The 22,834-nt window shown below is 45.8% G+C and overlaps 1 protein-coding gene across 2 annotated transcripts in view; it reads right to left on the reverse strand.

Annotated features, from left to right (window-relative positions):
• Window positions 1-10,799: 10,799 nt before the first annotated feature.
• Window positions 10,800-22,834, reverse strand: part of TLN1 (talin 1) — a 1,223,782-nt gene continuing 1,211,747 nt past the window's right edge. For both annotated transcript variants that reach the window (XM_069626724.1, XM_069626725.1), the window contains 2 exons: window positions 12,970-13,095; window positions 10,800-12,423 (listed from right to left, as the gene is read on the reverse strand). In XM_069626724.1, the coding sequence (XP_069482825.1) occupies window positions 12,292-12,423; window positions 12,970-13,095 (258 nt within the window). In that variant the 3' untranslated portion in view covers window positions 10,800-12,291. The remainder of the gene's footprint in view (window positions 12,424-12,969; window positions 13,096-22,834) is intronic.

Below are 22,834 nucleotides of genomic sequence, written 5' to 3' on the forward strand. Positions count from 1 at the left end.
ATTTCCACAGCAAGGGACAATGGACCCCAGGGGAACTAAAACTGTCACAGAGCGGTGCGATCTCCTTTGCCCCCTCCTCAGCTTCAACTGCCTAGGATCAAAGGGTGCCATGGAAACCCTGTTCAGACTGACACAGAGGGGGCAGGTTGGCTGTGAGATTTGAAGGACCGCCCATACAGTGACCAATGCCATCCATAGACATTCGAGAACTTTTTACTTTAAGACTGTTCTTTCAAAACCCTGAACAAGATGTAATGTGATATCTTGAGAGTTTTTATGGGCTATTTAGACACACAGAATTAGACTCTGTAGCCCATGGTGAAATGGAATGACAGAAAAATTGTATTTCGGTGTGAATCATAAATGGAGCAGACAGGAAACTTGAGGAAACTATGCCAAATGATAGTATGCATATATGGAACCGTTTGTAGAACTATTTCTCCTGAAAACCACAAAATGGTGCCCAAAGGGCAAAGCAGCAGCGCACAGAATTGGGGTTTGATTTGTACAATGGTGACTATTGTAAATATATGTTGTATTCCATAACATAATATATGTTGTGTAAAAAAAAAAAAAGGCTTGTGGGGCAAAAGGAGTCATAAAATGCATACACCTAAGGGGAGGTTACTTCCTTCAAGCCAATCAGCTCGGAGGGAGGTGGCGACATTAATAGCCTGGCCTATCCTACTCAAGAGGTATGTCCAGATTAGTTCCGCCCACATTGTGAAATTCTCTGATGTCATTCTGCCGAATATATTGTCTCCAGACTTACCCTTAATCATTATCTCAATATGGAGGCATTGTTAGTTAAATGTATGAATATTTCTCACCCTACTTTTCATCTTCTTGTATATCGCCCTTCTGGCTCATATGTAAGGGTTCTTGACCTGGTAGCTGATCTTTTGCAAAAAATACACTAACTTGAAGATTTTAACCTTAAATTTAAAATAAAAATCCGATTTACATTTCCTATAGAGAAACCATACTGTCACCCCATAAAGAGTCATCCTTGCACTTCATTATCCTATCTGCAATGTGCCTTTGTTCCCCATCATAAGAACAGATTTCCGATTTTGACTGTTAGCCTATTTTCATAGCTGTTTGCTTGTAGAAGTCTGTAGAATAAGAAACTGCAATTCTGCCACGTGTGATTTTTGCTACATTGTTTTCCTTCCCAAAGTCGATTTTTCTCACCTGTGTTCACGTTGTTTAGTTCCCTGCACAGTAGCGTGTAAGCTTCCTTGCCTCTTTAGTACAGCCACACAAATTCCCGTCCTATTTATTCTACCGCAAATGTAAACTGACCTTTAAGTATTCAGTGAGGTCTGAGTGTGCCATTTTGCTCCTTTTTCAAGGTTTTCATTTTGGCCTCCCATTCTGGGATGGTAGGTCGAATTTAAAATCCGATTTGTCCATCTTATTTCTGACTCCTTGCTACTCCCCGTCATCCACACGGAACGTAGTCAGCAGGTGTTTGGGGGAAGCGTTGCAGGGGGAGTGCATAACATAAGGGAGTGACAAAAGTTATCTTGCTTCCATTCATATTTACATTGATGTATCTGATGTCAAAGTTAAATTAATTGTATTATAACATTTTGCTGTATATTACCACCACACTGGTGATTGCTGCCCTAAATTTGATTTTGCATTTGAATTTAAAAATAAATAAATATTTCATGATTACACAGTGGCCTGGTTCATGGTCCATTGCGACATGGGGTGTTTGTTAAGGGGAGTGTGAGACGGGTTGGGTGCCTTGTCAAAGCAGAATCCGAAACAAATGAAGTTAAGTGTTTTTATTGTGCGCCGCATCCCTTTCCAGTGGAGAAAGTCCTGGTCTGGAGTGTGCCGTGTCGTAAATCCGTTACACTATTCAGAAGGCCCGAGAACATTAACCCTTTTGTGCAAACTACCATCTTGCACCACACCTGTATCACTGACCAATTTACAATATACACAGTGATCATAAACGTGTACTGGAATCCAAAAATGATTTCAACAAAATCATTCATAGGAAGCATAAATACAATAATTGACAACTTCTATTTACAACTTCCAAAGTCTTAGGTACTCATCTGTGGCAACCTGAATATAAAAACAGATAAAACTGGAACACCCAAAGACTACAAATCATTAACTGCGAATACAGAACGACTAAAAGATCATCAGTGGTACCTGGAAATGGTAATGCAAACTTGCTACATGCTAAACGTGCAAACAGCTGGCGAGATTCCGGAAAATAAATCACTTGGAAGGGAAACAACAGTACACACACACACACACCGGACTATATATGGAGCTCTTGCAACTATCGAGACAGACTTGAAAGACATTACTCGCATTAGAGGTAGCGATCAAAATCCACTGTGTCTGACGTGGAAATTAATAAAAACAAGAAGAGCTGTAATGACCAATTCCATGCCGATAATAAATCAAGGAAGAAATCGTCTAAGGTTTTTGGCGAAAGGCGTCACTGCACTAACAGCTAAATTCCTAAGCCCAGTCGAAAGAGGAAATGTCAAACAAACATATGAGCCACTGTTGTCACTTTATGCAACCACACACACAGGGTTTAAGTATCATGTTCACATTCGCCACATCAATACAGCAGTATGTTAACACAACAGAAAAAACTAGTGAGGGCTGACCTTAAAATAAAAAAGATGTCCGCTCTTAACAGTCTGCCTGGTAAAAAAGAAAATAACAATATCGAAATTGGATTCATTCTTTTAAACTATCCAGAGAACAAGAACAAGGTGAACAGATGCTTCGAGTACCATGTCTGAAGAATGGCAGAGAAACATGGGACTTGTTAAATAAAACAACATCTAATTCTCAATCTATTGTGAGTAATGGAGTAAATGAGCAAGAATGGATAACATACTATAGACGTGTGTTTTCATACAAAACCAATAAGGTCTCTCCAACAGCGTTTGAACGACAGCTACCTTGGGTAATCACTTATGATCAAACAGAAATAAGTGAAGCAATTAAAAAATTAAGATCCTCAAATGCCCCAGGGCCCAATGGGCTGACAAACAATATCCAAAAAAAAGCCCCAGAGTAATGGGCAACTTTGATTAAGGCAACATTTCAAAGACTATCAGTAACTGGAAATCTCCCACCGACTTGGACAGCTGGCATTACAGTGCCCATTTACAAGCAGGACAACAGATTGGATACCAAAAACTATAGACCTGTTGTGTAATATTCTTCAGCTGGGTGGAAGGATTCCAGTGGAATGTTATGGTAGAACTATGTGTCCAGGTTCTGTAATGGAATATGCAGAGACTGGAGAAGGGCAGTTGGAGAAGAGTGCTGCCAGAGGAAGGTTGGGGGCCTTTAGTATTTTATATGTCTTGGTAATAAATCCTTTATATTATCATATTGAAGTGTGGTGACTCGTCTTTACAGGACCCATTGCCCTGTTGGACTAATAGTAAAAATTGCTTGCAGTACATGTTAAAAAACTATCATGGGCAAATAACCACCACATTATTGACATACCACAAACAGGATTGACCAAGGGAACAGGCACAGATCTCAACCTGTTCATTCTGAACGCATTGAAGCTTCAAACGCTCAAAAACAAATCTAATATTTTTCTGGCCTTCATCGACCACCAACAAGCATTCAACACTTAACAGACCTAAACTGTGGAATGAAATGCATACTTGGAAATGTTCGGAGATATTGATGGACATCACTAAAGCGTTTTACACATACATCGGTTCGGAAACGCTTAAATAAAGATGGAGATTTATCATCAGAAATTGAAACAGAAAAGGGCGTGAAGCAAGGCTGTCCTCTACCGGCGACACCATTTAATCTATACCTGGCCGATCTCCCAACAACTTTAGAAAATGTGGCAGACTTTCTACCAAAAATCAATGGGCAACACATTGCCTGGGTAGTATACGCAGACAACTTGGCGATTATGGACAGCACTCAAAAAGGTCTTCAAAGAAAACTGTTTTACCTAGAAAGATAAATGGTTAACAACAACCTGATTATCAATAAAAAAAGTCCAAAATCCTAAAAAGACAGCATTTACCGGGAAATTGGGGAATGAGGCAGTTGAACAATGTAATTCAATCAGATATCTAGGTATACAGTTCAACACGGCTCTGAGCCAAACCACTTGGATAAACATGCTAAAAATGAAGATGCTTGCCTCACAGCTTGCCATAATTCATGTCAGATATGGGACGTTTTCGATGCAACTGCTAATAGTGTTTTATAAACAAAAAGCAACACCAACAATAACATGGCGCAGAAGCAGCATTTTTAGGTTTGATGTGGACTATCTGGGCCCTGTTAGAAGGAGAATTCTGGAAAAGTGTTTTACACTTACCTACAAGTGTTCCTATGATTCACATACAAAACAAACTAGGATTGCAATCCCTTTACTCAATAAAGTTATGGAAAGGGATCTCACTATTCAGAAAGCTCAAGATGCTGCCATATCATATGGGATTTTAAACACCTCCTCAAATAGACCTGGAACCTGGCCGCTGAATGCGTGGAGTGAAAATTGGCAACAACAACTTGCAGACCTGGATACTTATCCAGGAACACTGATCAAGAATCCAAACATGGTCAGGAAAAAACTACAACAGTGAGATTGGATAGAAAGGATCACACAAAGAGTGTACTCTAAATTACTAAAAGACTTCCCCCAATGAACCTCGTAGATTAAACGTAGTGCCGAGATACAGACATTTCCTAGTACGCACCACCGTAATCAGCTTCCACGACTCAGACTCCATCTATACCACACTAGGGAGGTACTGTACAGACAAAAACAAATAAACTTTTTGAATAACATATGCCGCTTTTGCAATGTGAACGACCAAGTGGAAACGCTAAAACACAGGATGTTCATTTGCCCTGCTATTAAAATGGAGAGATCAAGACATCTAGAAAAGCACTTTACCAGTCTAAGTACCCTAATTACAGATTAATGCTGGTCCCTACGACTACATGGAGAGAAAATAGCCTTCTTATGTGCAGTAATACACTTTCTGGACGATATACTAAAGGCTCAACCCTTGAAAGTAAACTGAGCCAAAACCTGCATACTACGGATGGTTACGAGTCCGATAGATGGCACAAAGCAGATAGACAATTAAGGAAACAACAAATTATGCTTTCTGCCTTTGTTCCGTTTTGATCTGGTAGTAGCTTTCCCTTTGTCTTATGCTTTAATGAAGGAAAGTTCAACGTCGGTTGAATGGATACTTTTATGTGTAAAAATTACTTTGTAATAAACTAAAACAAAAAAAACAATTTAAAAAAACATTCTGGGAAAAATACATGAGTCAGAAAAAGGTCCCACTCAGGAATTAAAATTAAAAAGTTCTAAGTCCAGCAAAAGAGCTGGAGTTCTCTAATGTGGGAGGATTTTAGCACAAATGTAAATGCTTAACGGGACAAAAGAACCGTCGCTGATAGTCTGCTTTGAAGGTTTACCCGTGGATGTTAACATGTTGGTTATCGCTGCCGAGGGAATGGCTGTCTGCGCTGAGGAAGGCTTGGAAGACAAATGAACGTCATGGGTAGTAGCCTTTTGACGGACAACCATCTACTGTTTTTGCACCTTTGTCTGCGTTGAGCCTGAAGGCTTGGTCGATGAAGTCGACGGACTTGCTATAGTTGAGTCGGAAGCACCTACCGCCGCTTTCGCTGCTAAGGTTTGCTGGTTAGGGGGGATCCGCACCGACAGCAGTCTGCTGTTGAAACATTTCCAGCATTTCAGTCTGAAAACTGTCCCACTCTTCGAGTGGTTGGTCTCTTAACTCATTTCAGACGACGAGCTGGATTCGCATCAGTGGTGGCGCTGTTTTTTATTTCACGAAGACGAAGAATGGCTTCTGGAGGGGACAGCTTCTTTGTTTTCTTACAATGCCTATCATTACCGCTTTTCGGGGGTGGGTTCCTGCGTTTCAGCCTCTGAAGACCGAAAGAGCCACCACGCCAGAATTTTGTTGACGGTCGGGCCAAAGCCAGTTTCCCGGCTCTCACCTAGGAATTTCAGCTGCATTTTGGAGAACGACACACAGGCCTCTGTGTTGCGACTCGCACCGAAGCACCACAGAAACGTTGTGGGGGACGGTCACCAACATTTTGGCCTCGTAATCAGTGCACCTTTTGAAGCCTGAAACCCGGTGAGTCGGCATCATGGTTGAGGTTTCTGAAGAAAAAAACGTCAATTTTAACAGGATACAAATAGACTGAAACTTTTAAGTCGTGTTACCGAAGCAGCGTGCAAGCGCATGGAAAAAAGGAACTGAAGCATGGGGTGTAGTGACGTGGTGTATATATAGGACGCCTGATGTCACGTCCAGAGCCGATGATCGGGCACCCAGAGAGACGGATACACTGCCGAGTGAGGTCCACTGCGCCCCCTGTCAAAAAAGTTTGAGCAACAGAGCTGCATGAGTAGATCTATCAAGATGAGGAATCTGCAGGAGAAAAGCAATCCATTGAAATTCTCCTTCGAAAGGCATGTCCAGAAGCCTATGCTGAACATTTGGAGAGAAGTCAGAAGTTTTAAGATATACGCTGGTCTCCTAAAGACTACTAATGATCCCATCGAATGACCCAGGCTATCGTCCATGTCCAGGCCAGTTTTCAGCAACTGCCTGGCCACCTCCTTTCCCATCCTCCACCAGCTGTAAAAATCCATCACGCATTGCACCTTCGGGGACGTACTCGGCTGCATGCTTCATAGCTTTCCATAAGCCAAATTAGTATTTTGTGAAGCCGCAGGCTACATTGGTGGCTTAAAGTTCCATGCTGCCAGAAGTAAAAACCCCCTTGGCAATTGCATCCAAGATTTTACCTTCTCGATCGGGGCATATTAGAAGTGGAGGCCGCAGGCCTGGCGAATATTGTGGCTGCCTGTACCACAAGCTCTTACGGAGAAGGGTGAGAAGCCAGAAAAGATGGTTCTCCACTTGCCAGCCTGTGCTTTCCTGTAAAGTTAGAGCTGACCAGGGGAAATGGAACAGGGATGTTACTACAAGGAGCCTAGGGGATCAGCAATTGCCGGACTGAGTGGCATGTTGTGTTCTGACAGGACCTTCGTCTAGTATGTCCGTCAGGTCGTAGCCCAGAGTAGGCGCTGATGCAGACTTAAGACCTGAGGTATCACCCTCCCTTTCTACTAGGGCCCTGAACTTAGCATGTGTAGGACTGGCTTTGTTGGAGCACTAGGTCTGGAGACGTGTCTAGCCCGCTGGCATCTTGCAGCCCTTTGGCCAGTGCCAACAGGTCCGCCTGATTGTTGAAAAAAAATAGACTACTCCTGACCCAGCATATACAGCATTGATGTCCCCTTGATCTAGAAGAATCCTGAACTAAAGAAAGGGAGAAAGGACTTGTCACTGGCATTCAGCGCCGACAGTGCATCCTTCGGCACCGACTCAATCGCTGATGGGGGTTTGGCATCACCGTGATGTCAGGAATGCTAGAATCTCGAAGGCCTCGAGGAGGACCAGGCGTCGAGGGCTTCTGCACTTCTCTCGGCATCAAGGCCAACAGCTTGTCCGATGTCGATAGAGTCAACGGTATGGAGCGTGAGGGTAGCAAGTACTGCTTCTGCTACCCAAAGCTTGCAGTTCAAGGGTGGACCCCCACCTGCAGCAGTCTGCCCTTTAAAGATAGCGAGTTTTGGGCACTTAAACCTTTCCCACTCATCTTGAGTGGTCGGCTCAGCCGAGGGCTTACCTTTCTGTGACTACACGCCAGACTCGTGTAGACTACAGGGGTGCTTCTTGTGCGAAGATGAGAAATAGTTGCTTCTCGAGTGTGACAGCTTGTTAGGGAGAATTCTCATTTCTGTGCTAATTCCCTTCAACCTTAGAGACTCCAAGCTCTTTTTCCAGACTTTAGGACTTTTAATTTTTATCCTGGAGCAAGTTAGACCTTTTTTCTCACTCATGTATTTTTGATCTGATTTGGACTCTTGATTTTTTGTTATTGGAGTCTGAAACTCCATAGGCATCTACTTTGGATTGCAAGACACAGCACCTTCAGTGAAGTGTCACAGAGAAGTCCTTTGGATTTCTCATACGTTTTAAATACCTTCTCCTGGGTGAGCTACTGTTCCCAAGAATAGTAAAGTGAAATGGAATTTACATGTTTTTCCTATGTAGGTTCAGTACACCCCATCTTATGTGGAAGTACTGGGGGGTTCCTTAGTAGCCCCTTTTCCTACTTACTCATGTAACATGTTTTATGTTACCCTCACTACATTTCATGGCTGGTGGCAGTAGTTTAATTTTCCTACCATTGTGCATTTTTACCGCAGGCTGAAACCTCAGCTGCAGTATTGCACCCATGGGTGCCTATTTTGTCAAAGTGGCCCCGTTCGTCTTTTTTTCGCCATTTCTTGCTTGTGAGGTGTTTCTTGGATTTGACTCTGCGCCAAACCAGGTTAACCCTTTTGTTTGTTTAGTCTTTGGCAGGCTTCAATGCTTAAACCCGCCTCTGGCTCCAGTGTGTCTGGCAGGACAGGAAGCAAGGGAGGTGCCCGAAACTCCCTGCCCTTAGTCTCCTTGGTTCGCTGAATGCACCCAAAGTTAGATTGGCTGGCTGGCTGTCCTTGGAGGACAGCCACCCTGCTGCGTGAGTGACAGCTAGGCTGTACATGAATGGGAGAAACCTGCATAAAAGGCAAGGTCTCTTGAACAGAAGGCAGGGTCGACCACTGGACGAAACATCTGACAAAGGAAACTGGAAGAGACGCTTTCTGTACCCTCCTGGACATTTGAAGTGCCTGTTGAAGCCCTGGTGCAGTTCCAACTCTGAATCAACTAGAGAAGCCCGGAACTGATGACTTCTTCCCTTGGGTTAGCGGGAACAACTAACACCAAGACTAACTTTGCTGGAAAAACTCCCTGCTGGCTGTACTTCTTTGCTGCTGCTGGAACCGAGTGCCAGGGGCAGGACACCCAAAATTGAGTGCATCGTCTTTAGGCCAGACCAGAGCTCCAGGAAGATCCTGAGCAGGATGACCCAAGACCGAGTCTCCTCACCAGAGTGCTGGACTCCAGAAGCAAGAGAAGCCCATCAAGTGTCCAAGAACTGCAGTAGTGTTATTGACCGCTACTTTAAACGCGAAGTGCTGCTGAATTGGAAAGAGCCCATAGCCGCTGCCGACCTTCAAACTGCAGTGCAGGAGTCCTCCAGACGTCCTCCCGCTTGTCCCCACGACTGAGGCCCAGGAACCCAGGAACTGCAAGACTGCAACCAGAACAAAAGCCAGCTGGATCCTCTTTTTCCAACCTAAGGTACTGTCTTGACTAAGGGGTACTTTCGTGTGCCTTGCAGTAGCTGCTTTTTGAACAGTTGATTTCAGCTCCGCCCTTCCCAAGCCTTAGAGCTTGTGGCCCAACAGTGATTCCTTTTACTACTAACTCTCTAAAACATTGTGCAAGACCTTTGTGCTATCTAAAGAAGTAACAACTCCCTAGACATTGTTCAATTTAACTTTGGCTGTCCTGGCACCCTCCAGAGACTGTTGACCCATTGACATTGGTTCCAACTATCCCTCATAAGTAACTTGTATTGCTGGGAAAGATCTAATCTAGACTTCATTGGGAGATTGAAAAGTATTCACATGCTCTGAGAATCTGTTAACCTTTTCCTTCCCTAACCTTTTCCACAACCGCAGTATTGGATTAAGTACAAAAAGTGCTATATTAATGCCAAGCATTGTCCTTGCATATTGCCCTCTTTAAACAAGGCTCATTTAAAACCAACCGTTAAATATTGATTTTACTAGAAAACCCTGAGTGTTTTATTTGTCTACTTGTAATTGTGAATCTCAGTGTTACCTCTCTGCAGCTCACATTTACCCCTCTTGAGAAGTCTGACGGCTCAGTCACTCTCCCAACGTGTGTAGTACAGAGCTATACCAATAGTTGGGTTACCCATTACCAAGAGGACAAGGCTGGTGTAGTCTCACACAGGGTTACTGCATCCAATCTTGCCTAACACTGCTTCTTGGCCTTCCGTTCATGCTTTTCTTTTTTGCAAATGGGCCCGTCAGTCTGGGCCTCGGAAGACAGGACGTTTGGAATGGCAGTCGGTGCAGTTTTTTAAACCCGAAATCTACGCAACAGACATCACGGTCAAGGTTTTTAGAACAATTAATTTGAATTTTGACTGAAAACTGAGGCGAAGAGTTGGGTTGGGTTCCTCACAGCAGCGTGTCAAGCGCATGGAAAAAGGGAACGATGGGGTGTAGTGACGTGGTTTATATACAACACCTGACATCACATCTGAAGGCAACGAGCAAGTAGGATCGACGACCAAGTCGAGGTCCACTAACGGCCCTGGTCTATATCCATCAGATGAGGAACCTGCAGGAGAATAGCAATCCATTGAAAGTCATTTACAACCTTCCACAGTTCGATAAACAGAATAAAACAAAACATCAATACGCAAATAAAAGACATTAAAGTCCCATTAGTATAAAACATGGTATACAAAACATTTGCGACATTTGGCCCGAGGTGTAGGCTAGCGCAGAAGGACACAGGTGGGCAGAGTCACAGTTAAAATTGTAAAAAGGCAGCATATAGAGCAGAGATGCTTCTTTTGATTGGCCTGCTAATTGTAGGCTTTCCTAGCTTGTTGGTCATGAGTATTCTAATTGTGCTGTTGTGAAATAAGTGAGTCAATTGGTGTCATAAAACCAGAAAAAAGGTGGTCAGTCCATTCAACCAATCCCAAAAGGAGCCATGTAAATGAAAGAAACACAAAACAAGGCGAAGGATGCAAATCAAGAATTCGGGGTGAAAAAAATATCTTTATTTGTTAATACTTTTCAAAAGAGATTCTGACATGCATGAGAGGAACCCACGAATCCCAACATAGGAGAACTGGAGCTTGCTCGCAATGTCGCGTCTCAACCTCACAAAGTATCCAAATTAATATAAAAAAAAAGGCATCATGAGACTGCCTCAGGGGGTGCAGGACGTGGGATTTCTCAGAACTAGACAAAAATATATTTATATATTTATATATATATGTATAGTTTTTTTGTTTTTAAATTTCTCATTTTCAATTTCTTTTAAAGCAGGCATAGGCTGAAGCCAGCACCACCATGGAGCAGAATCCTCCTGAGGTGCGGTCTGTAACACTTCTCCATGAGACATGGCACCACAAACCTTTAATGGACTTTGGATGGTGCCTTCATCGATACCGCTCCAGACACTGCTGTCCATAAACATACATATTAAAAACATACAAATACTGGATATATCAAAACAGAAAGGCAGGCACTTGGAGAGAAATGCATTATTTAAAAAAATCTGTGTGGTATTTAAGAAACACGTAAGACAGATTGCCATCATGAAGCACCATTAGGGAGCAGGGAGGCCATGGCGAGGGAGCCTGCTGCAACCTGCACACAGCTGAGGAAGCCATGGGGTCACTGGGCTCCTTTCTCAATGGGATGTGGAGCACAATGCTAAGCTGGAAATGCCAAAGGGAAGAGGCAGGGAGAGCTGATTAGTTACCCTCCCTTCCCACACGGTCAATCCTTTTCCTTTACTAGGGTAAGGCTCAGTAAGCGAGGAGAGGCAGATGTTGAATTTGAAGAAACCTGTGGAAAAGTGCATGTGATTGCAGAACTGCCTGTGAATCAAAGAGTTGCTTCTCTTCCATGTGCATGCAACAAACATGACCAAAGCAACATCTGTGCATGATTGCAGTCAGAAATCCATTTCTTTTCATATTTCCTGTGCATCCCTTCACCACCCTTCAATGCATAATTATCCGGGAAAAAAAAAAAAAGACATTCAGGTTCAACTTCCCCCATTTTCCTCTGCACATTTCCACAGTCTTGTCCCATCTGTGAAAGCAAAATATTTTTTGAGGGGGAAGGCAGCATCTAGTAATCAGCTTGTGTATATCCGCGGATGCAAATAAAAGTATCATTTACAGCCACCAATGCAGCCTTAGCCAGCAGAGGCTGCAAAATCCATGGGGCACTGAATGTGACGAGGCAGGAAAGGCTGTGAATTAAAAAAAAGTTAAATGATGTGAGAGGTTGTGAAATGCTCAGCAGTTAAGCTCCTGCGGTGAAGCTGGGGAGAGGTTGGTTTTGGGTGCAGTCAAGCGTGGGGCGACTGGGCCTGCTCCCAACTCTGGCTTCAGAAGCGTGTCCTTTGGAAAGGGTCTGTGAAAATGCAGTTCCCATGATGGTGGCAAGTACAGATGGGGAGTAGGAGACCCAGCCGCTGAAGGGAGAGAATCTGGTTCCAAATGAGGCCCGGCTCAGTTCTGCCCATCTTCCCGCAACTCTGAGGGTAGGAACTTGTACTGCTGCTTGCGAATCTTGGCCAGTCTGTCTCGAGCCTCGTTGAGCTCTCGCTCCTTACGCAGCATTTCCTCTTGAGCTGCAATAATCTGAAGGAAAGGAGAGAGATGGACATGTAAATCCGATCATCTAAAAGAAAATACCAGGGGCACTGATAACGAGGCTTCAAGAACATCAAACGAGTATGGTGTGCACTGGTGTCTACTTTTAATACCCCACAAGAACTCCTAGATTGTGACCTATCTCTCACACACACAGGTTCGTTTTCATGATGCACCCATCGAGCAGTTGTCTACGTCTCTTCCAGTCCCTATTCAGTTTTTTCGCCTTATGCTGCATGCCTTTAATGCTGCTCTACAGTGTAGGTTTTTTGTAATATGCCACTTTCATGCTAGATACAATCTATACTAAACCTTGCACGAGTGTACCCTTGACAGCCCATCATCATATCTCAATGCCTGTGCTACCAACTACCTTGAGCCCTCATTTGCCATGTTATCGCAGCATCTTACAGCCACGTCTTCCCCAACACTGACCAACTCTGGGGTGTTCTTCCTCTGTTAATGTTAACCCTTTCCTCGGCCAAGCACAGACACCTCAGCCTTTCACTCCGTGTTCTATTCAAAAGGACTTACCTGGGCAATGCCTCCAACCATCCGCTCTTTCACCACTACCGTCTCATCATGGTCCTCGAAAGCAGCAGCTTTTTGTGCAGCCTTTACCAAATTATCGGATGCCCGCTTCACCGCATTCCCGGCCGACTATGGAGAGGAGACACAAGCAGTTCCACACATTAGGGGTTGTAAAGCAAGATCACAGAGTACAAGTCGGCTTCCATTGTCAAAGGGTGAGTGGTGGGAGTTTCGTCTACAAATCCTGTGGTGGGTGCTTCAGGTCGTCTACCAAAAGGGTAGGCGGCAGGCTACTTCTCTACGTCGCCCAAACTCTCCCAATGGTAGTGAGGCGGAGCAGTCTGCTTCACTCTTAGAAGAGGAGAGTGACTTGTCTCACACACACACACAAAACCACAACGTTTCAAAGTAAATAACTTTTCAATACTTTGTTACAGTTTTAAAGAGTTTAAAACTTTCCCTCAGACTATAACCTGACAAATTCTAAACTCTGATTATGGTTCAAGGCAAAAGGTAAGAAATGATTACCAAAGCTCAGGAAGAGCCGCAGATGAGAACATTTGGCCTAACTATGGAGGATACCCTCAAAGGAGATCTAGACATGTATGATAACAAAACGAAGTGGAGAGGAAGTTTGAGGAGCAGCCTCGGTGGTGGTGAAGGACGACAATCACAAAATAAAGGGTACCTGGTATACTCACGGTCCCCCAGGTAAACAATGGGTATATACAACAAATGGACCGGGAGACAGCGGATGGTAAGAAACTATTCAATCCTTTTTTTAAACAAAAATATACATTTTCATATATAAAAGTTAATTATTATTTAGTGTACTAAACCAACATAGGCTTTAAAAATCCAATTGTACACATAATGACTCTTCACGTAAACTACTCCATCAGACATACTCACTCAAATACATATATTGTACTTCTCCACAGTATGTTTATCAGTCTTGTAACAGATGACCATATCATAAAAGTTTACAAGATTATTCCTACGCCCCCGTGTATACTAATGCGTTCATCAATTCTGCAACAGATTATGTTGTCGACACATGTTTCAGTCAGAATCGGCAGGCCTAAAACTGTGGCCCTCAATTTCCTCCAACCTTCTTCAAGACAGAAGTTGATAGCTTGTTGTGCCTCACTTCTATACATATGGAGTTGGAAACATCTCCAAGATTCTTGGAGGAGGTTCAAGACTATGGACAAATCCTCAATGCTCATGCGACAGATCACTTCTTGGCAGAGCTCTCTTCTTATGGGCACTGGTTGAGAAATGTTCCCCTTGTTGCCTTGGTAATTTTACCCGGGATACGCCCACAGCGAGAACAGACGCTGACTAGAGAGCACCACAGAGCTGAGAGACTGCACTACAGAGAGAAAAGCCTTTTATATTTTTTAAATCCCTTGTGAGAAGATTTCCACATAGGATTTTCCAACGACTCTGGAACCCGAAAGCCCCCCTCCTTGCTGATGAGTGAGAATATCAGTGGTATCCTGGGTAAAATTACCAAGGCAACAAGGGGAACATTTTTCAACCAGAGTGCCGACAAGAAGAGAGCTCTGCCAAGAAACGATCGGGTTGGATGAGCATTGAAGATTTGTCCATAGCCTTGAACCTCCTCCAAGAACCTTTTGGAGATGAGGTTTCCAAATATAAATATATATGTGTATATATATGATACATTACTCACCGTAATCGTATTTCTGATGCTTGTATCTGCTTAGTTTCACATGCTGTGCATAGGCTGACATCTAGTGGAAGCTGCAGAGTATTACAGTTTGTTTTTCGAAACTCGAAAATGGGCGTCGACACAGGGCGTGCCAGTAATACTATCCCTAGTGTGACGTCCACTGTATCCATGATCCCTCACGCGTGTAGGACCCTCAGATTGTATTTTTTCTGACATGAGGTAGCATGAGGAGTAGCGTGAGTACAGGTTATCCAAGCAGATAGATAAGACAACAAGTTCTATGCGCCTTCTCTCAGAAGGGAGGAAGGGCGGGTGCATGTGTATCTAAGCAGATACAAGCATCAGAAATACGATTACCGTGAGTAATGAATCCCTTCTGAGGCTTGTAGAATCTGCTTAGATCAAATGCTGTACATAGATTAGCGAGCAGTGTTAGAAGGAGGTGGGATGTGAGAAGGGTCATGAGCAAACAGGTGTCTTAGAACCGCTTGTCCCACTTTAGTATCTGTCTTGGAATGAGTGTCAATGCAGTAGTACTGAGTAAAAGTGTGAATAGAGCTCCATGCAGCTGCTTTGCAAATGGTGTCAAGGGGTGTATTTTCAATGAAAGCCAGAGTGGCCCCAATGCCTCTTGTAGAGTGGGCTCTTGGCGTAAAAGGCTGAGTCTTTCCGGAAAGGGAGTAACATAGCTGGATACAATTGACTATCCACTTGGAGATGGCACCATTTGAGATGCGATCTCCCTCTCTGCCTGTAGCTACGGAGGCAAACAGTTGGTCTGTTTTTCTTAGCGGCCTGGTCTTGTCTACATAGTAGAAGACAGCTATTCGCACATCTAGAGTGTGTAGTTTCACCTCAGCAGAGCTTTTGGGTTCTTGGAAGAAGGCCGGAAGCTCAATGGACTGGTTAACGTGGAATTTAGAAATTAACTTGGTGAGAACCTAGGATGTGTTCGTAGAACCAGTTTATCTTTATGAACAGTAAAGAAAGGATCCTGCACTGACAGAGCCTGAATTTCACTGACCCTTCTTATGGATGTAATGGCTACTAAGAAGGGAATTTTATAGGTCAGGTGTTTGAGACTGGCTTTATGCATGGGTTCAATCGGTGGACCCATGAGCTTAGTAAGCACCACATTAAGGTCCCATCTAGGTGGTGGGTTTGAAATTGGAGGGTGGAGTCTTTACCCCTTCCATGAAGGCTTTAACCACTGGTACTTTCCACCATGACACTTTGTTATGGGAGGTGGTGTAGGTGATGGCGCCGCCAGGTGTACCTTGAGTGAATTAAATACCAACCCTCCATCCAGCAGGTGGAGCATGTAGGTGACAATATTGGAAGGAGTGCAATCAACCGGGTTGATTTGCATATTATGGCACCAGATAATCTCTTCCATTTATCAAAATAACAGTGCCTCGTGTTTGGTTTCCTAGATTCCTTTAGGATGTCCATGCACCTCTGTGGTAAGTTGAGATGTCAAACTCTATGACTTCAGGAGCCATGCTGCTAGGTCCCTTGAGCTGGGTTGAGGATGCACCGTTTGACTTTGGTGCTGGGATAGTAGGTTGTGCCAGCACGGAAGTCTGATGGGTTTGCACGCTGCTAGTCGGTACAGATGTGGAACCACGGTTGTCTCGCCCACATGGGAGCAACTAGGATGAGCGTCATCGATTCCCTGTGCATCTTGTTGACCACTTTCCTCATGAGAGGAGTTGGTGGAAAAGCGTAGGCACACATCCCTGACCAGTTAATCCACAGGGCATTCCCCTTGGAGTCTGGCTGGGGGAACCTGGATGCGAATCCTGGGCCTTGTCTGTTTTCGCTTGTGGCGAATAGGTCTATAGTGGGGAAACCCCACTGTGAGAAGAGATCTTCTACGATTTCTCTGTGCAGACACCATTCGTGTTCTTCTGGGAGGGGATCTCTGCTCAAAGCGTCTGCTAGTGAATTGAGATCCCCTGGAACATGTTGAGATGACAGGTAAATGTTCCGTCAGAGCTCATGTGCAACTTTTCTGGGCAAGCCTGGACAGATTTGGCGAACAAGTCCCTCCCTGTTTGTTTATGTAAAACATCGCTGTCGTACTGTTTGTTAGGATCTGTACTGACAGGCTCAATAGGTGGGGATCTAATGCTCGAAGCGCTCTGAAGACTGCCAGGAGTTCTAGCAGGTTGCTATGATTCTTGGCCACTGTGTGAGACCAGAGACCCTGAGCTGTGTGGTGGAGGAGGTGTGCTCCCCACCCTGACCGGGATGAGTCTGTAGTGACTACAGCTTGTACCTCCGGATCGTAAAAGGGTTTCCCCTTTGACAGGTTCTCTCTTGTCCATCAGTGAAGACTTTGTGCAAGTGTTGGGGAAACTACCACTAGATCATCCCACTCACCACTTGCCTGAGACCACTGTTGCGCCAACCATTCTTGCATGGGTCGCAGGCGCGCGTGGGGGACCAGGTAAATACATGACCCCATCATGACAAGCAAACGCATCGCTTTGCGCACCCTTATCTGGCGACCGGGCTGATATAGAGGAATTTGCAGTAGTAGATTCCAAATTCTTTCTTCTGACGGAAAGGCCAACCCCTTGAGTGTTTAGTACAATCTTCCAGGAACTGCTTGGAGGTGCTTGGCACCAGGCTTGATTTTTTCTCATTGATAGAGAAACCCAATTCGAAGGGGAGGTCGATCGTTCTTTGGATGTTTGATCTTCAAATTACTGGGGTCTCCCCCGTGATGAGCCAGTAGTCCAGGTAAGCGTACACTGGGATTGCCTCCCTGCATAGGTGTGCTGCCGCCACCGCCAGTACCTTGGTGAATACCCTTGGAACCAAGGCTATACTGAAGGGCAGCACCTTGAACTGGTAGTGCTGACTGTCCATCTTGAAGCACAAGAATTTTCTGTGCGCTGGGAACATGAAAATATGAAAACGGGCATCTTTCATGTCCAATGTTGCCATGCAATCCCCCCTTTTTAGGAGGGGGATTACTTCTTGGAGAGTAGTCATGTGAAATTTTTGGGGCTTGACATACTTGTTTGCAGGGTGCAAGTCTAATGCTGGGCGCATTGTTAAATCTTTTTTGGCCCAAGGAAGTAAGTTGAATAGATACCCTTGTTTACCTGGTTGCACGGGATGAGTTCTATCGCGTCCTTTGCGAGAAGATTGACAATTTCCTCGAGGAGGATCTTCTGGTGGTCCAGTGAATGTATCTTTTGACGTGGGTTGCGGGGGCGCTCTAGCAGTTCGATGCAGTATCCTGCGGAAACTGTGGACAGCACCCATCTGTCCGATGTGATCCCTTCCCATGCCTGGGTGAAGTTGGGAATGTGCCCTCCTACTGGGGATGCATGGGAAGGGACCCTGAGCGGAACGTCACTGCTTTGTGGGAGGCGTGCCACCGCCTCTGCCAGGGCTGCCTCTACCTCTACCACGGCCCCTCTTGTTACCTCTGCCGTAACTTTTGGTAGTCTGCTGCTTGCCACCCCATGATGTACCCTGTCCCTGTGAATAATTGGATCCCCTCTGGAAATTTTGTCCTTGTACGCGGCGGAAATTATTATTCCCTCTATGATTAGTGGGCTTATTATTCAACTGTCCTAGGGACTTTAGAGTATCTTACTCATCTTTGGCAGTTTTCAGTGCGTCCTCTACCGCTTTGCCAAACAAGACATTCGGTTCCACCGGCATGTCAATAAGTGTTGCCTGGGTCTCGGGTTTAAACCCTGACTGTCTTAGCCAAGCATGCCTTTTAATGACAGTGCTGCTATGAGCCGGCCTGCATTATCTGCGGCGTCAAAGGTTGTCTTCAGAATGCAACCGGACACGGCTCCACCCTACGACGCGATCTGGGCCAACTGACCCTTTAGTGGTTCCGGAGCGGAGTCAATGAGAGCAGCTACCTGCTGCCACTAGTGGCAATTATAGCTTTCCAGCAGATTGCTGTTGTTGACGATCCTTGCCTGGTAAGCGGAAGTGGAGGCTACCTTTCTTCCTAAACTGTAGATTCTTTTGCTCTCCTTGTCTGGGCGAGCCGCCGATGATGACCGATGTGTCCCCGATCTCTTTCTGGTGTTGGTGATTACCAAGGAGTCGGGCTTGAGTTGACCCCTTATGTAAAGAGGGTCTGACTGGGCGGCCCTGAACATCATCTCAATTCTGGGGTTCAAAGCCTTAGTGAGATTAGGATTGAGAAGGGAAGGATCAATTCTACTTTGGATTGATTTGAGAATAGGAATGGCTTGATCAATGGGTCTTTTGTCCCCCACTAGCTCCTCTGCAAAGTCCCTCTCTTCCTGTGCCCCCTGCGTATCTATGTGGAAGTGCTCTGCAGCTTTAGACAAGACCTGATTTAGAAGGGGCTGGTAATCTATAGGTGAGTCAGAAACCTGTGGTTCCTTGTTAACCGGGGAGTCCATATTTATAGACCTCCGCCTCGTCTTCCTCCTCCTCATCCTCATCCTGGCCCTCATCTCCATAATACTCGACCCCAGTTTGGTCGTCCAGCACCAAAACGTTTGGGTCATCCCCATACTGTTGGTAAGGCTGAATATGGTAAGGGTCTGAAGACAGTCCCTGAGCTGGAGTATCAAGCCTAGTCTCTTATTAGGAGGCTGGGGGTCCTTGGATCCTGAAGGAGTAGCATTGTCAGGGGTACAGCTAAGAAAATGCAGTGGAATTTTTTCATAAAAATTAGCTAAGGAAGACATTCTCCTCATCACACCGTCCATGTCCTCAGTGCTCCATTCTCTGGAACTGGGGACAACCACCTCCTGTTGAGGTTCATCTTCTAATCCCATATCGTAAGGAGTGGGAGGGGTGACCCCGGGTGTAGTGACAGGGACAGGGGTCTTAGATCTGTCTTTAACTGACGACCTGTGTTTGGTCTTGTGGACCTGGGGTGCAGAAGTTGAATGTGTAGACTTTTTCTGCTGTTTGTCCTCTTTCCCAAGAGTGGAAGAGTGTTTCTCTGACGGTTTGGCCTTATCGGAATCTTTTGACGTCTGGCGTCGTGATTCGGGGGTACTATCTCAGCCAAACGGGCTGCCGGAGCCGACTTTGGGTGTGCGGCTTGGGGATGGTGGTCGGATTCGACGAACGTACCTCTGTTACTTTAGGGAGCGAGGCACTCTTGGCAACTGTGGACGGTTGCCGTGTGTCGTGCAGCGATCTCGACCTGGAACGCCCAGGGGACACCGATTCGGTGGACCACTCTTTGTGCCCCTTTCTTCCGTGAACTCGACACGTGTGTCGAGTCTCGGTTGGCTTTAATGTTCTTAGGTGTAGAAGAAGATTGGGTTTCGCTCGTGTCGCCGGGTGTGTTCCCCATAACTTCCCTGCCGGACAATCCTCCAAGGTCGTGGACTAGCGCTTGGGTGTTTTTAGACACCCCTGTGCCCTCGCTGTCCGAATGGGCGGTGTCGCTGCCATCACTGAAGGCCCCCACCGCTTCCATGGCCTCGAGCTGCCTGGCGTGGTGGGCCCAATGTTTAGTGGAGTGGTCCTTGAGGGTTTTAGCTTTAAAAAGCCTACACGCTGTGCAGCAGCTTCGGGGTGGTCCCTCGGCAAGCAGAGATTACAGGTGGCGTGTTTGTCAACCCAAGGGTACTTGCGGTTGCACTTGGGGCAAAATTTAAATCGAGTACTCTCCATATGTCACCTTATGGCAGCGGGCTAGTGTGTGTAGGAAAATAAAGAGTGTAGAGTATGTTTCGTCCCCCCCACTCTCCCTACTTGCAGGGCTGTGGCCAGAGGCCTTCCAAGGCCCAAAGTCCGTTGTGCAGCTCTCGCCGGTTGTTTGTTCTTTGGACCGGCGTCGATCTTCGATGTCTCGACGTGGGAGTGAAAGAACGGGGAAATTATCGATTTTTTTGTCAAAATGGCTTAAAGTCAGGGAACTCCGCGCAATGCCTCCGACAAGTATGGTGGAAAAAAAAAAAAACAATCTGAGGTTCCTACACGTGTGAGGGATCAGGGGTACAGTGGACGTCACACTAGGGATAGTATTACTGGTACGCTCTGTGTCGACGCCCATTTTCGAGTTTCGAAAAACAAACTAATACTCTCGGCCTATGCACAGCATGTGATCTAAGCAGATTCCACAAGCCTCAGAAGAGCAACGTTCTTTTGATGGGATGGTCCGACGACGTATTCCATATCTGTGACAGTAATCATCAAAGATGTGCTGCTTCGGAAAATCTTTCGTCGTCTGCGTCAATGATGTCGATACGCTGTCCTCGAGGGCCTCCATTGAGCCGACGTCACCGGATGTTATAAGTAGGACGCACGATACCCGTAGCCTCAGTTGTAGTTTTTTCCCAGAACGTGTGGCACCAATCTTCTGCCAGTATGATCACAGAAAGCCTTGCGGAAACCCAAGATGCAATCGCATAAGAAATTCTGTAGTGGGGAAGGCAGGGAGGGAGCGATATGGAATACGTCGGACCATCCCATCGAAACAAAGTTACCAGGCAAGAGTAACTTGTTCTTCGAGTGGATTGGGTCCTCCGACGTATTCCATATCTATGACAGACTCCCAAAGCAGTACCAACGTAAAGAGGTGGGAAAAGAATTTAGAATATGCAAATTTAGAATGCCCAATCAAATTGCAGAGTAAAGGACCGCCTTGCCAAAGGCCAGATCCTGCCCATTGATAGAATGTAGGGAGTAGTGATGTACAAAAGTATGGACCAAAGCCCAAGTGGCTGCTTCACAGATGTTACGAATAGGAACAACCCTCTGCAGGACAGTAGAGGCAGCCATACCCCTAGTCGAATGGGCCCCGTAAACCTACTGGAGGGTCCTTACCCGCCATGCGGTAACAGTCAGAAATTGCCAAGATAATCCATCTAGACAAAGACTGCTTAGTCACAGCTTGTCCCAAACGCCTACCAGTGTAACCAATAAAGAGTTGATCGTCCACTCTGACCCGGAACATGCGTGAAATGTAGAAACTTAAAGCTCTGCTAGGATCCAGCCTATGGAGCCTATCCTATCCCTTACCAGGATGTGGAGGAGGATAAAACGCCGGAAGAATAACCTTCTGGCTGAAATGAAATTCCGACACCACTTTCGGAAGAAAGGAAGGACGAACTCGAAGGACAACCCTGTCCTTATGAAACATAGTGAAGGTTGGCTTAACTGAAAGTGCCTGTAACTGACTCACTCTGCGATTGGAAGTGACCGCAACTAAAAAATACAGTTTTAAGGGTTAACAGTCTCAAAGGACAAGAATGCAAAGGCTCAAATGGAGCACCCATTAGAAACTTGAGAACAAGGTTTAAATCCCAACATTAGTGAGCCCTTTCAGAAACTGAGAAATTAAAAGGGATTTTAAAATAAGAACACTCCTCAGACGAGCGCTTAAATATGGACAGCGCCGCCAGGTAACCTTTAATGGTACCCACTTGCAAGCCCCTGTGGGCTAAAGAAAGCAAAAAAGACAGAACCACAGGAATGTCACATGAAAAAGGATCCACATTCTTAACCCTGCACCAGTCGTAGAACTTTCTCCAACGGCAACGGTACAGGGACTTTGTTGCCGGCCGTCTGGCTGAAAGCAACACCTCCATCACGTCTTCAGGGAGGTCCCAATCCTTATACCTCAACCTTTCAGAAGCCAAGCGTGAAGGTTGAGGGATCTGACCTCTGGATGGAGAACCTGACCCCCCCCTCCCGTGAGAGCAGATCGTCTCGGTAGGGAAGACGACGTGGAGGGCAGATGGACAAGTCGAGTAGGTCCGGGTACCACGTCCTCCGGGCCCATGCCGGAGCAATGAGGATCATCCGGGAACCGAACCTCCGTAACCTCCCCAACACTTGCGGGATGACGGGGACTGGAGGAAACTGGTACAGCAGTGGGAAGGACCACTCCACCACGAACGCGTCTCCCAAGGCTCCTCTTGGAGGAAATTCCCGCGAGCAGAACCTTTCGCACTTCTGGTTGAGCCTGGAGGCGAAGAGATCCACTTGAGGGGTCCCCCAAAGAGCGAAGATCTCCAGGAGAATCTTCTGAGCCAACTCCCACTCGTGAGAGATCGCGCTCTGCCTGCTCAGAGCGTCCGCCGTCTCGTTTTAGTCTCCGGCCAGATGAACTGCCCAGATCGAAATTTCCTGGTGGATGGCCCAGAACCAGAGCTGCATCGCCTCCCTGCACAGAGGAAGTGACCCTTCCCC

Source organism: Ambystoma mexicanum, chromosome 6p (genome assembly GCF_040938575.1).
Source record: "Ambystoma mexicanum isolate Mex_15411 chromosome 6p, UKY_AmexF1_1, whole genome shotgun sequence".
In the NCBI taxonomy this organism is placed as follows: domain Eukaryota; kingdom Metazoa; phylum Chordata; class Amphibia; order Caudata; family Ambystomatidae; genus Ambystoma; species Ambystoma mexicanum.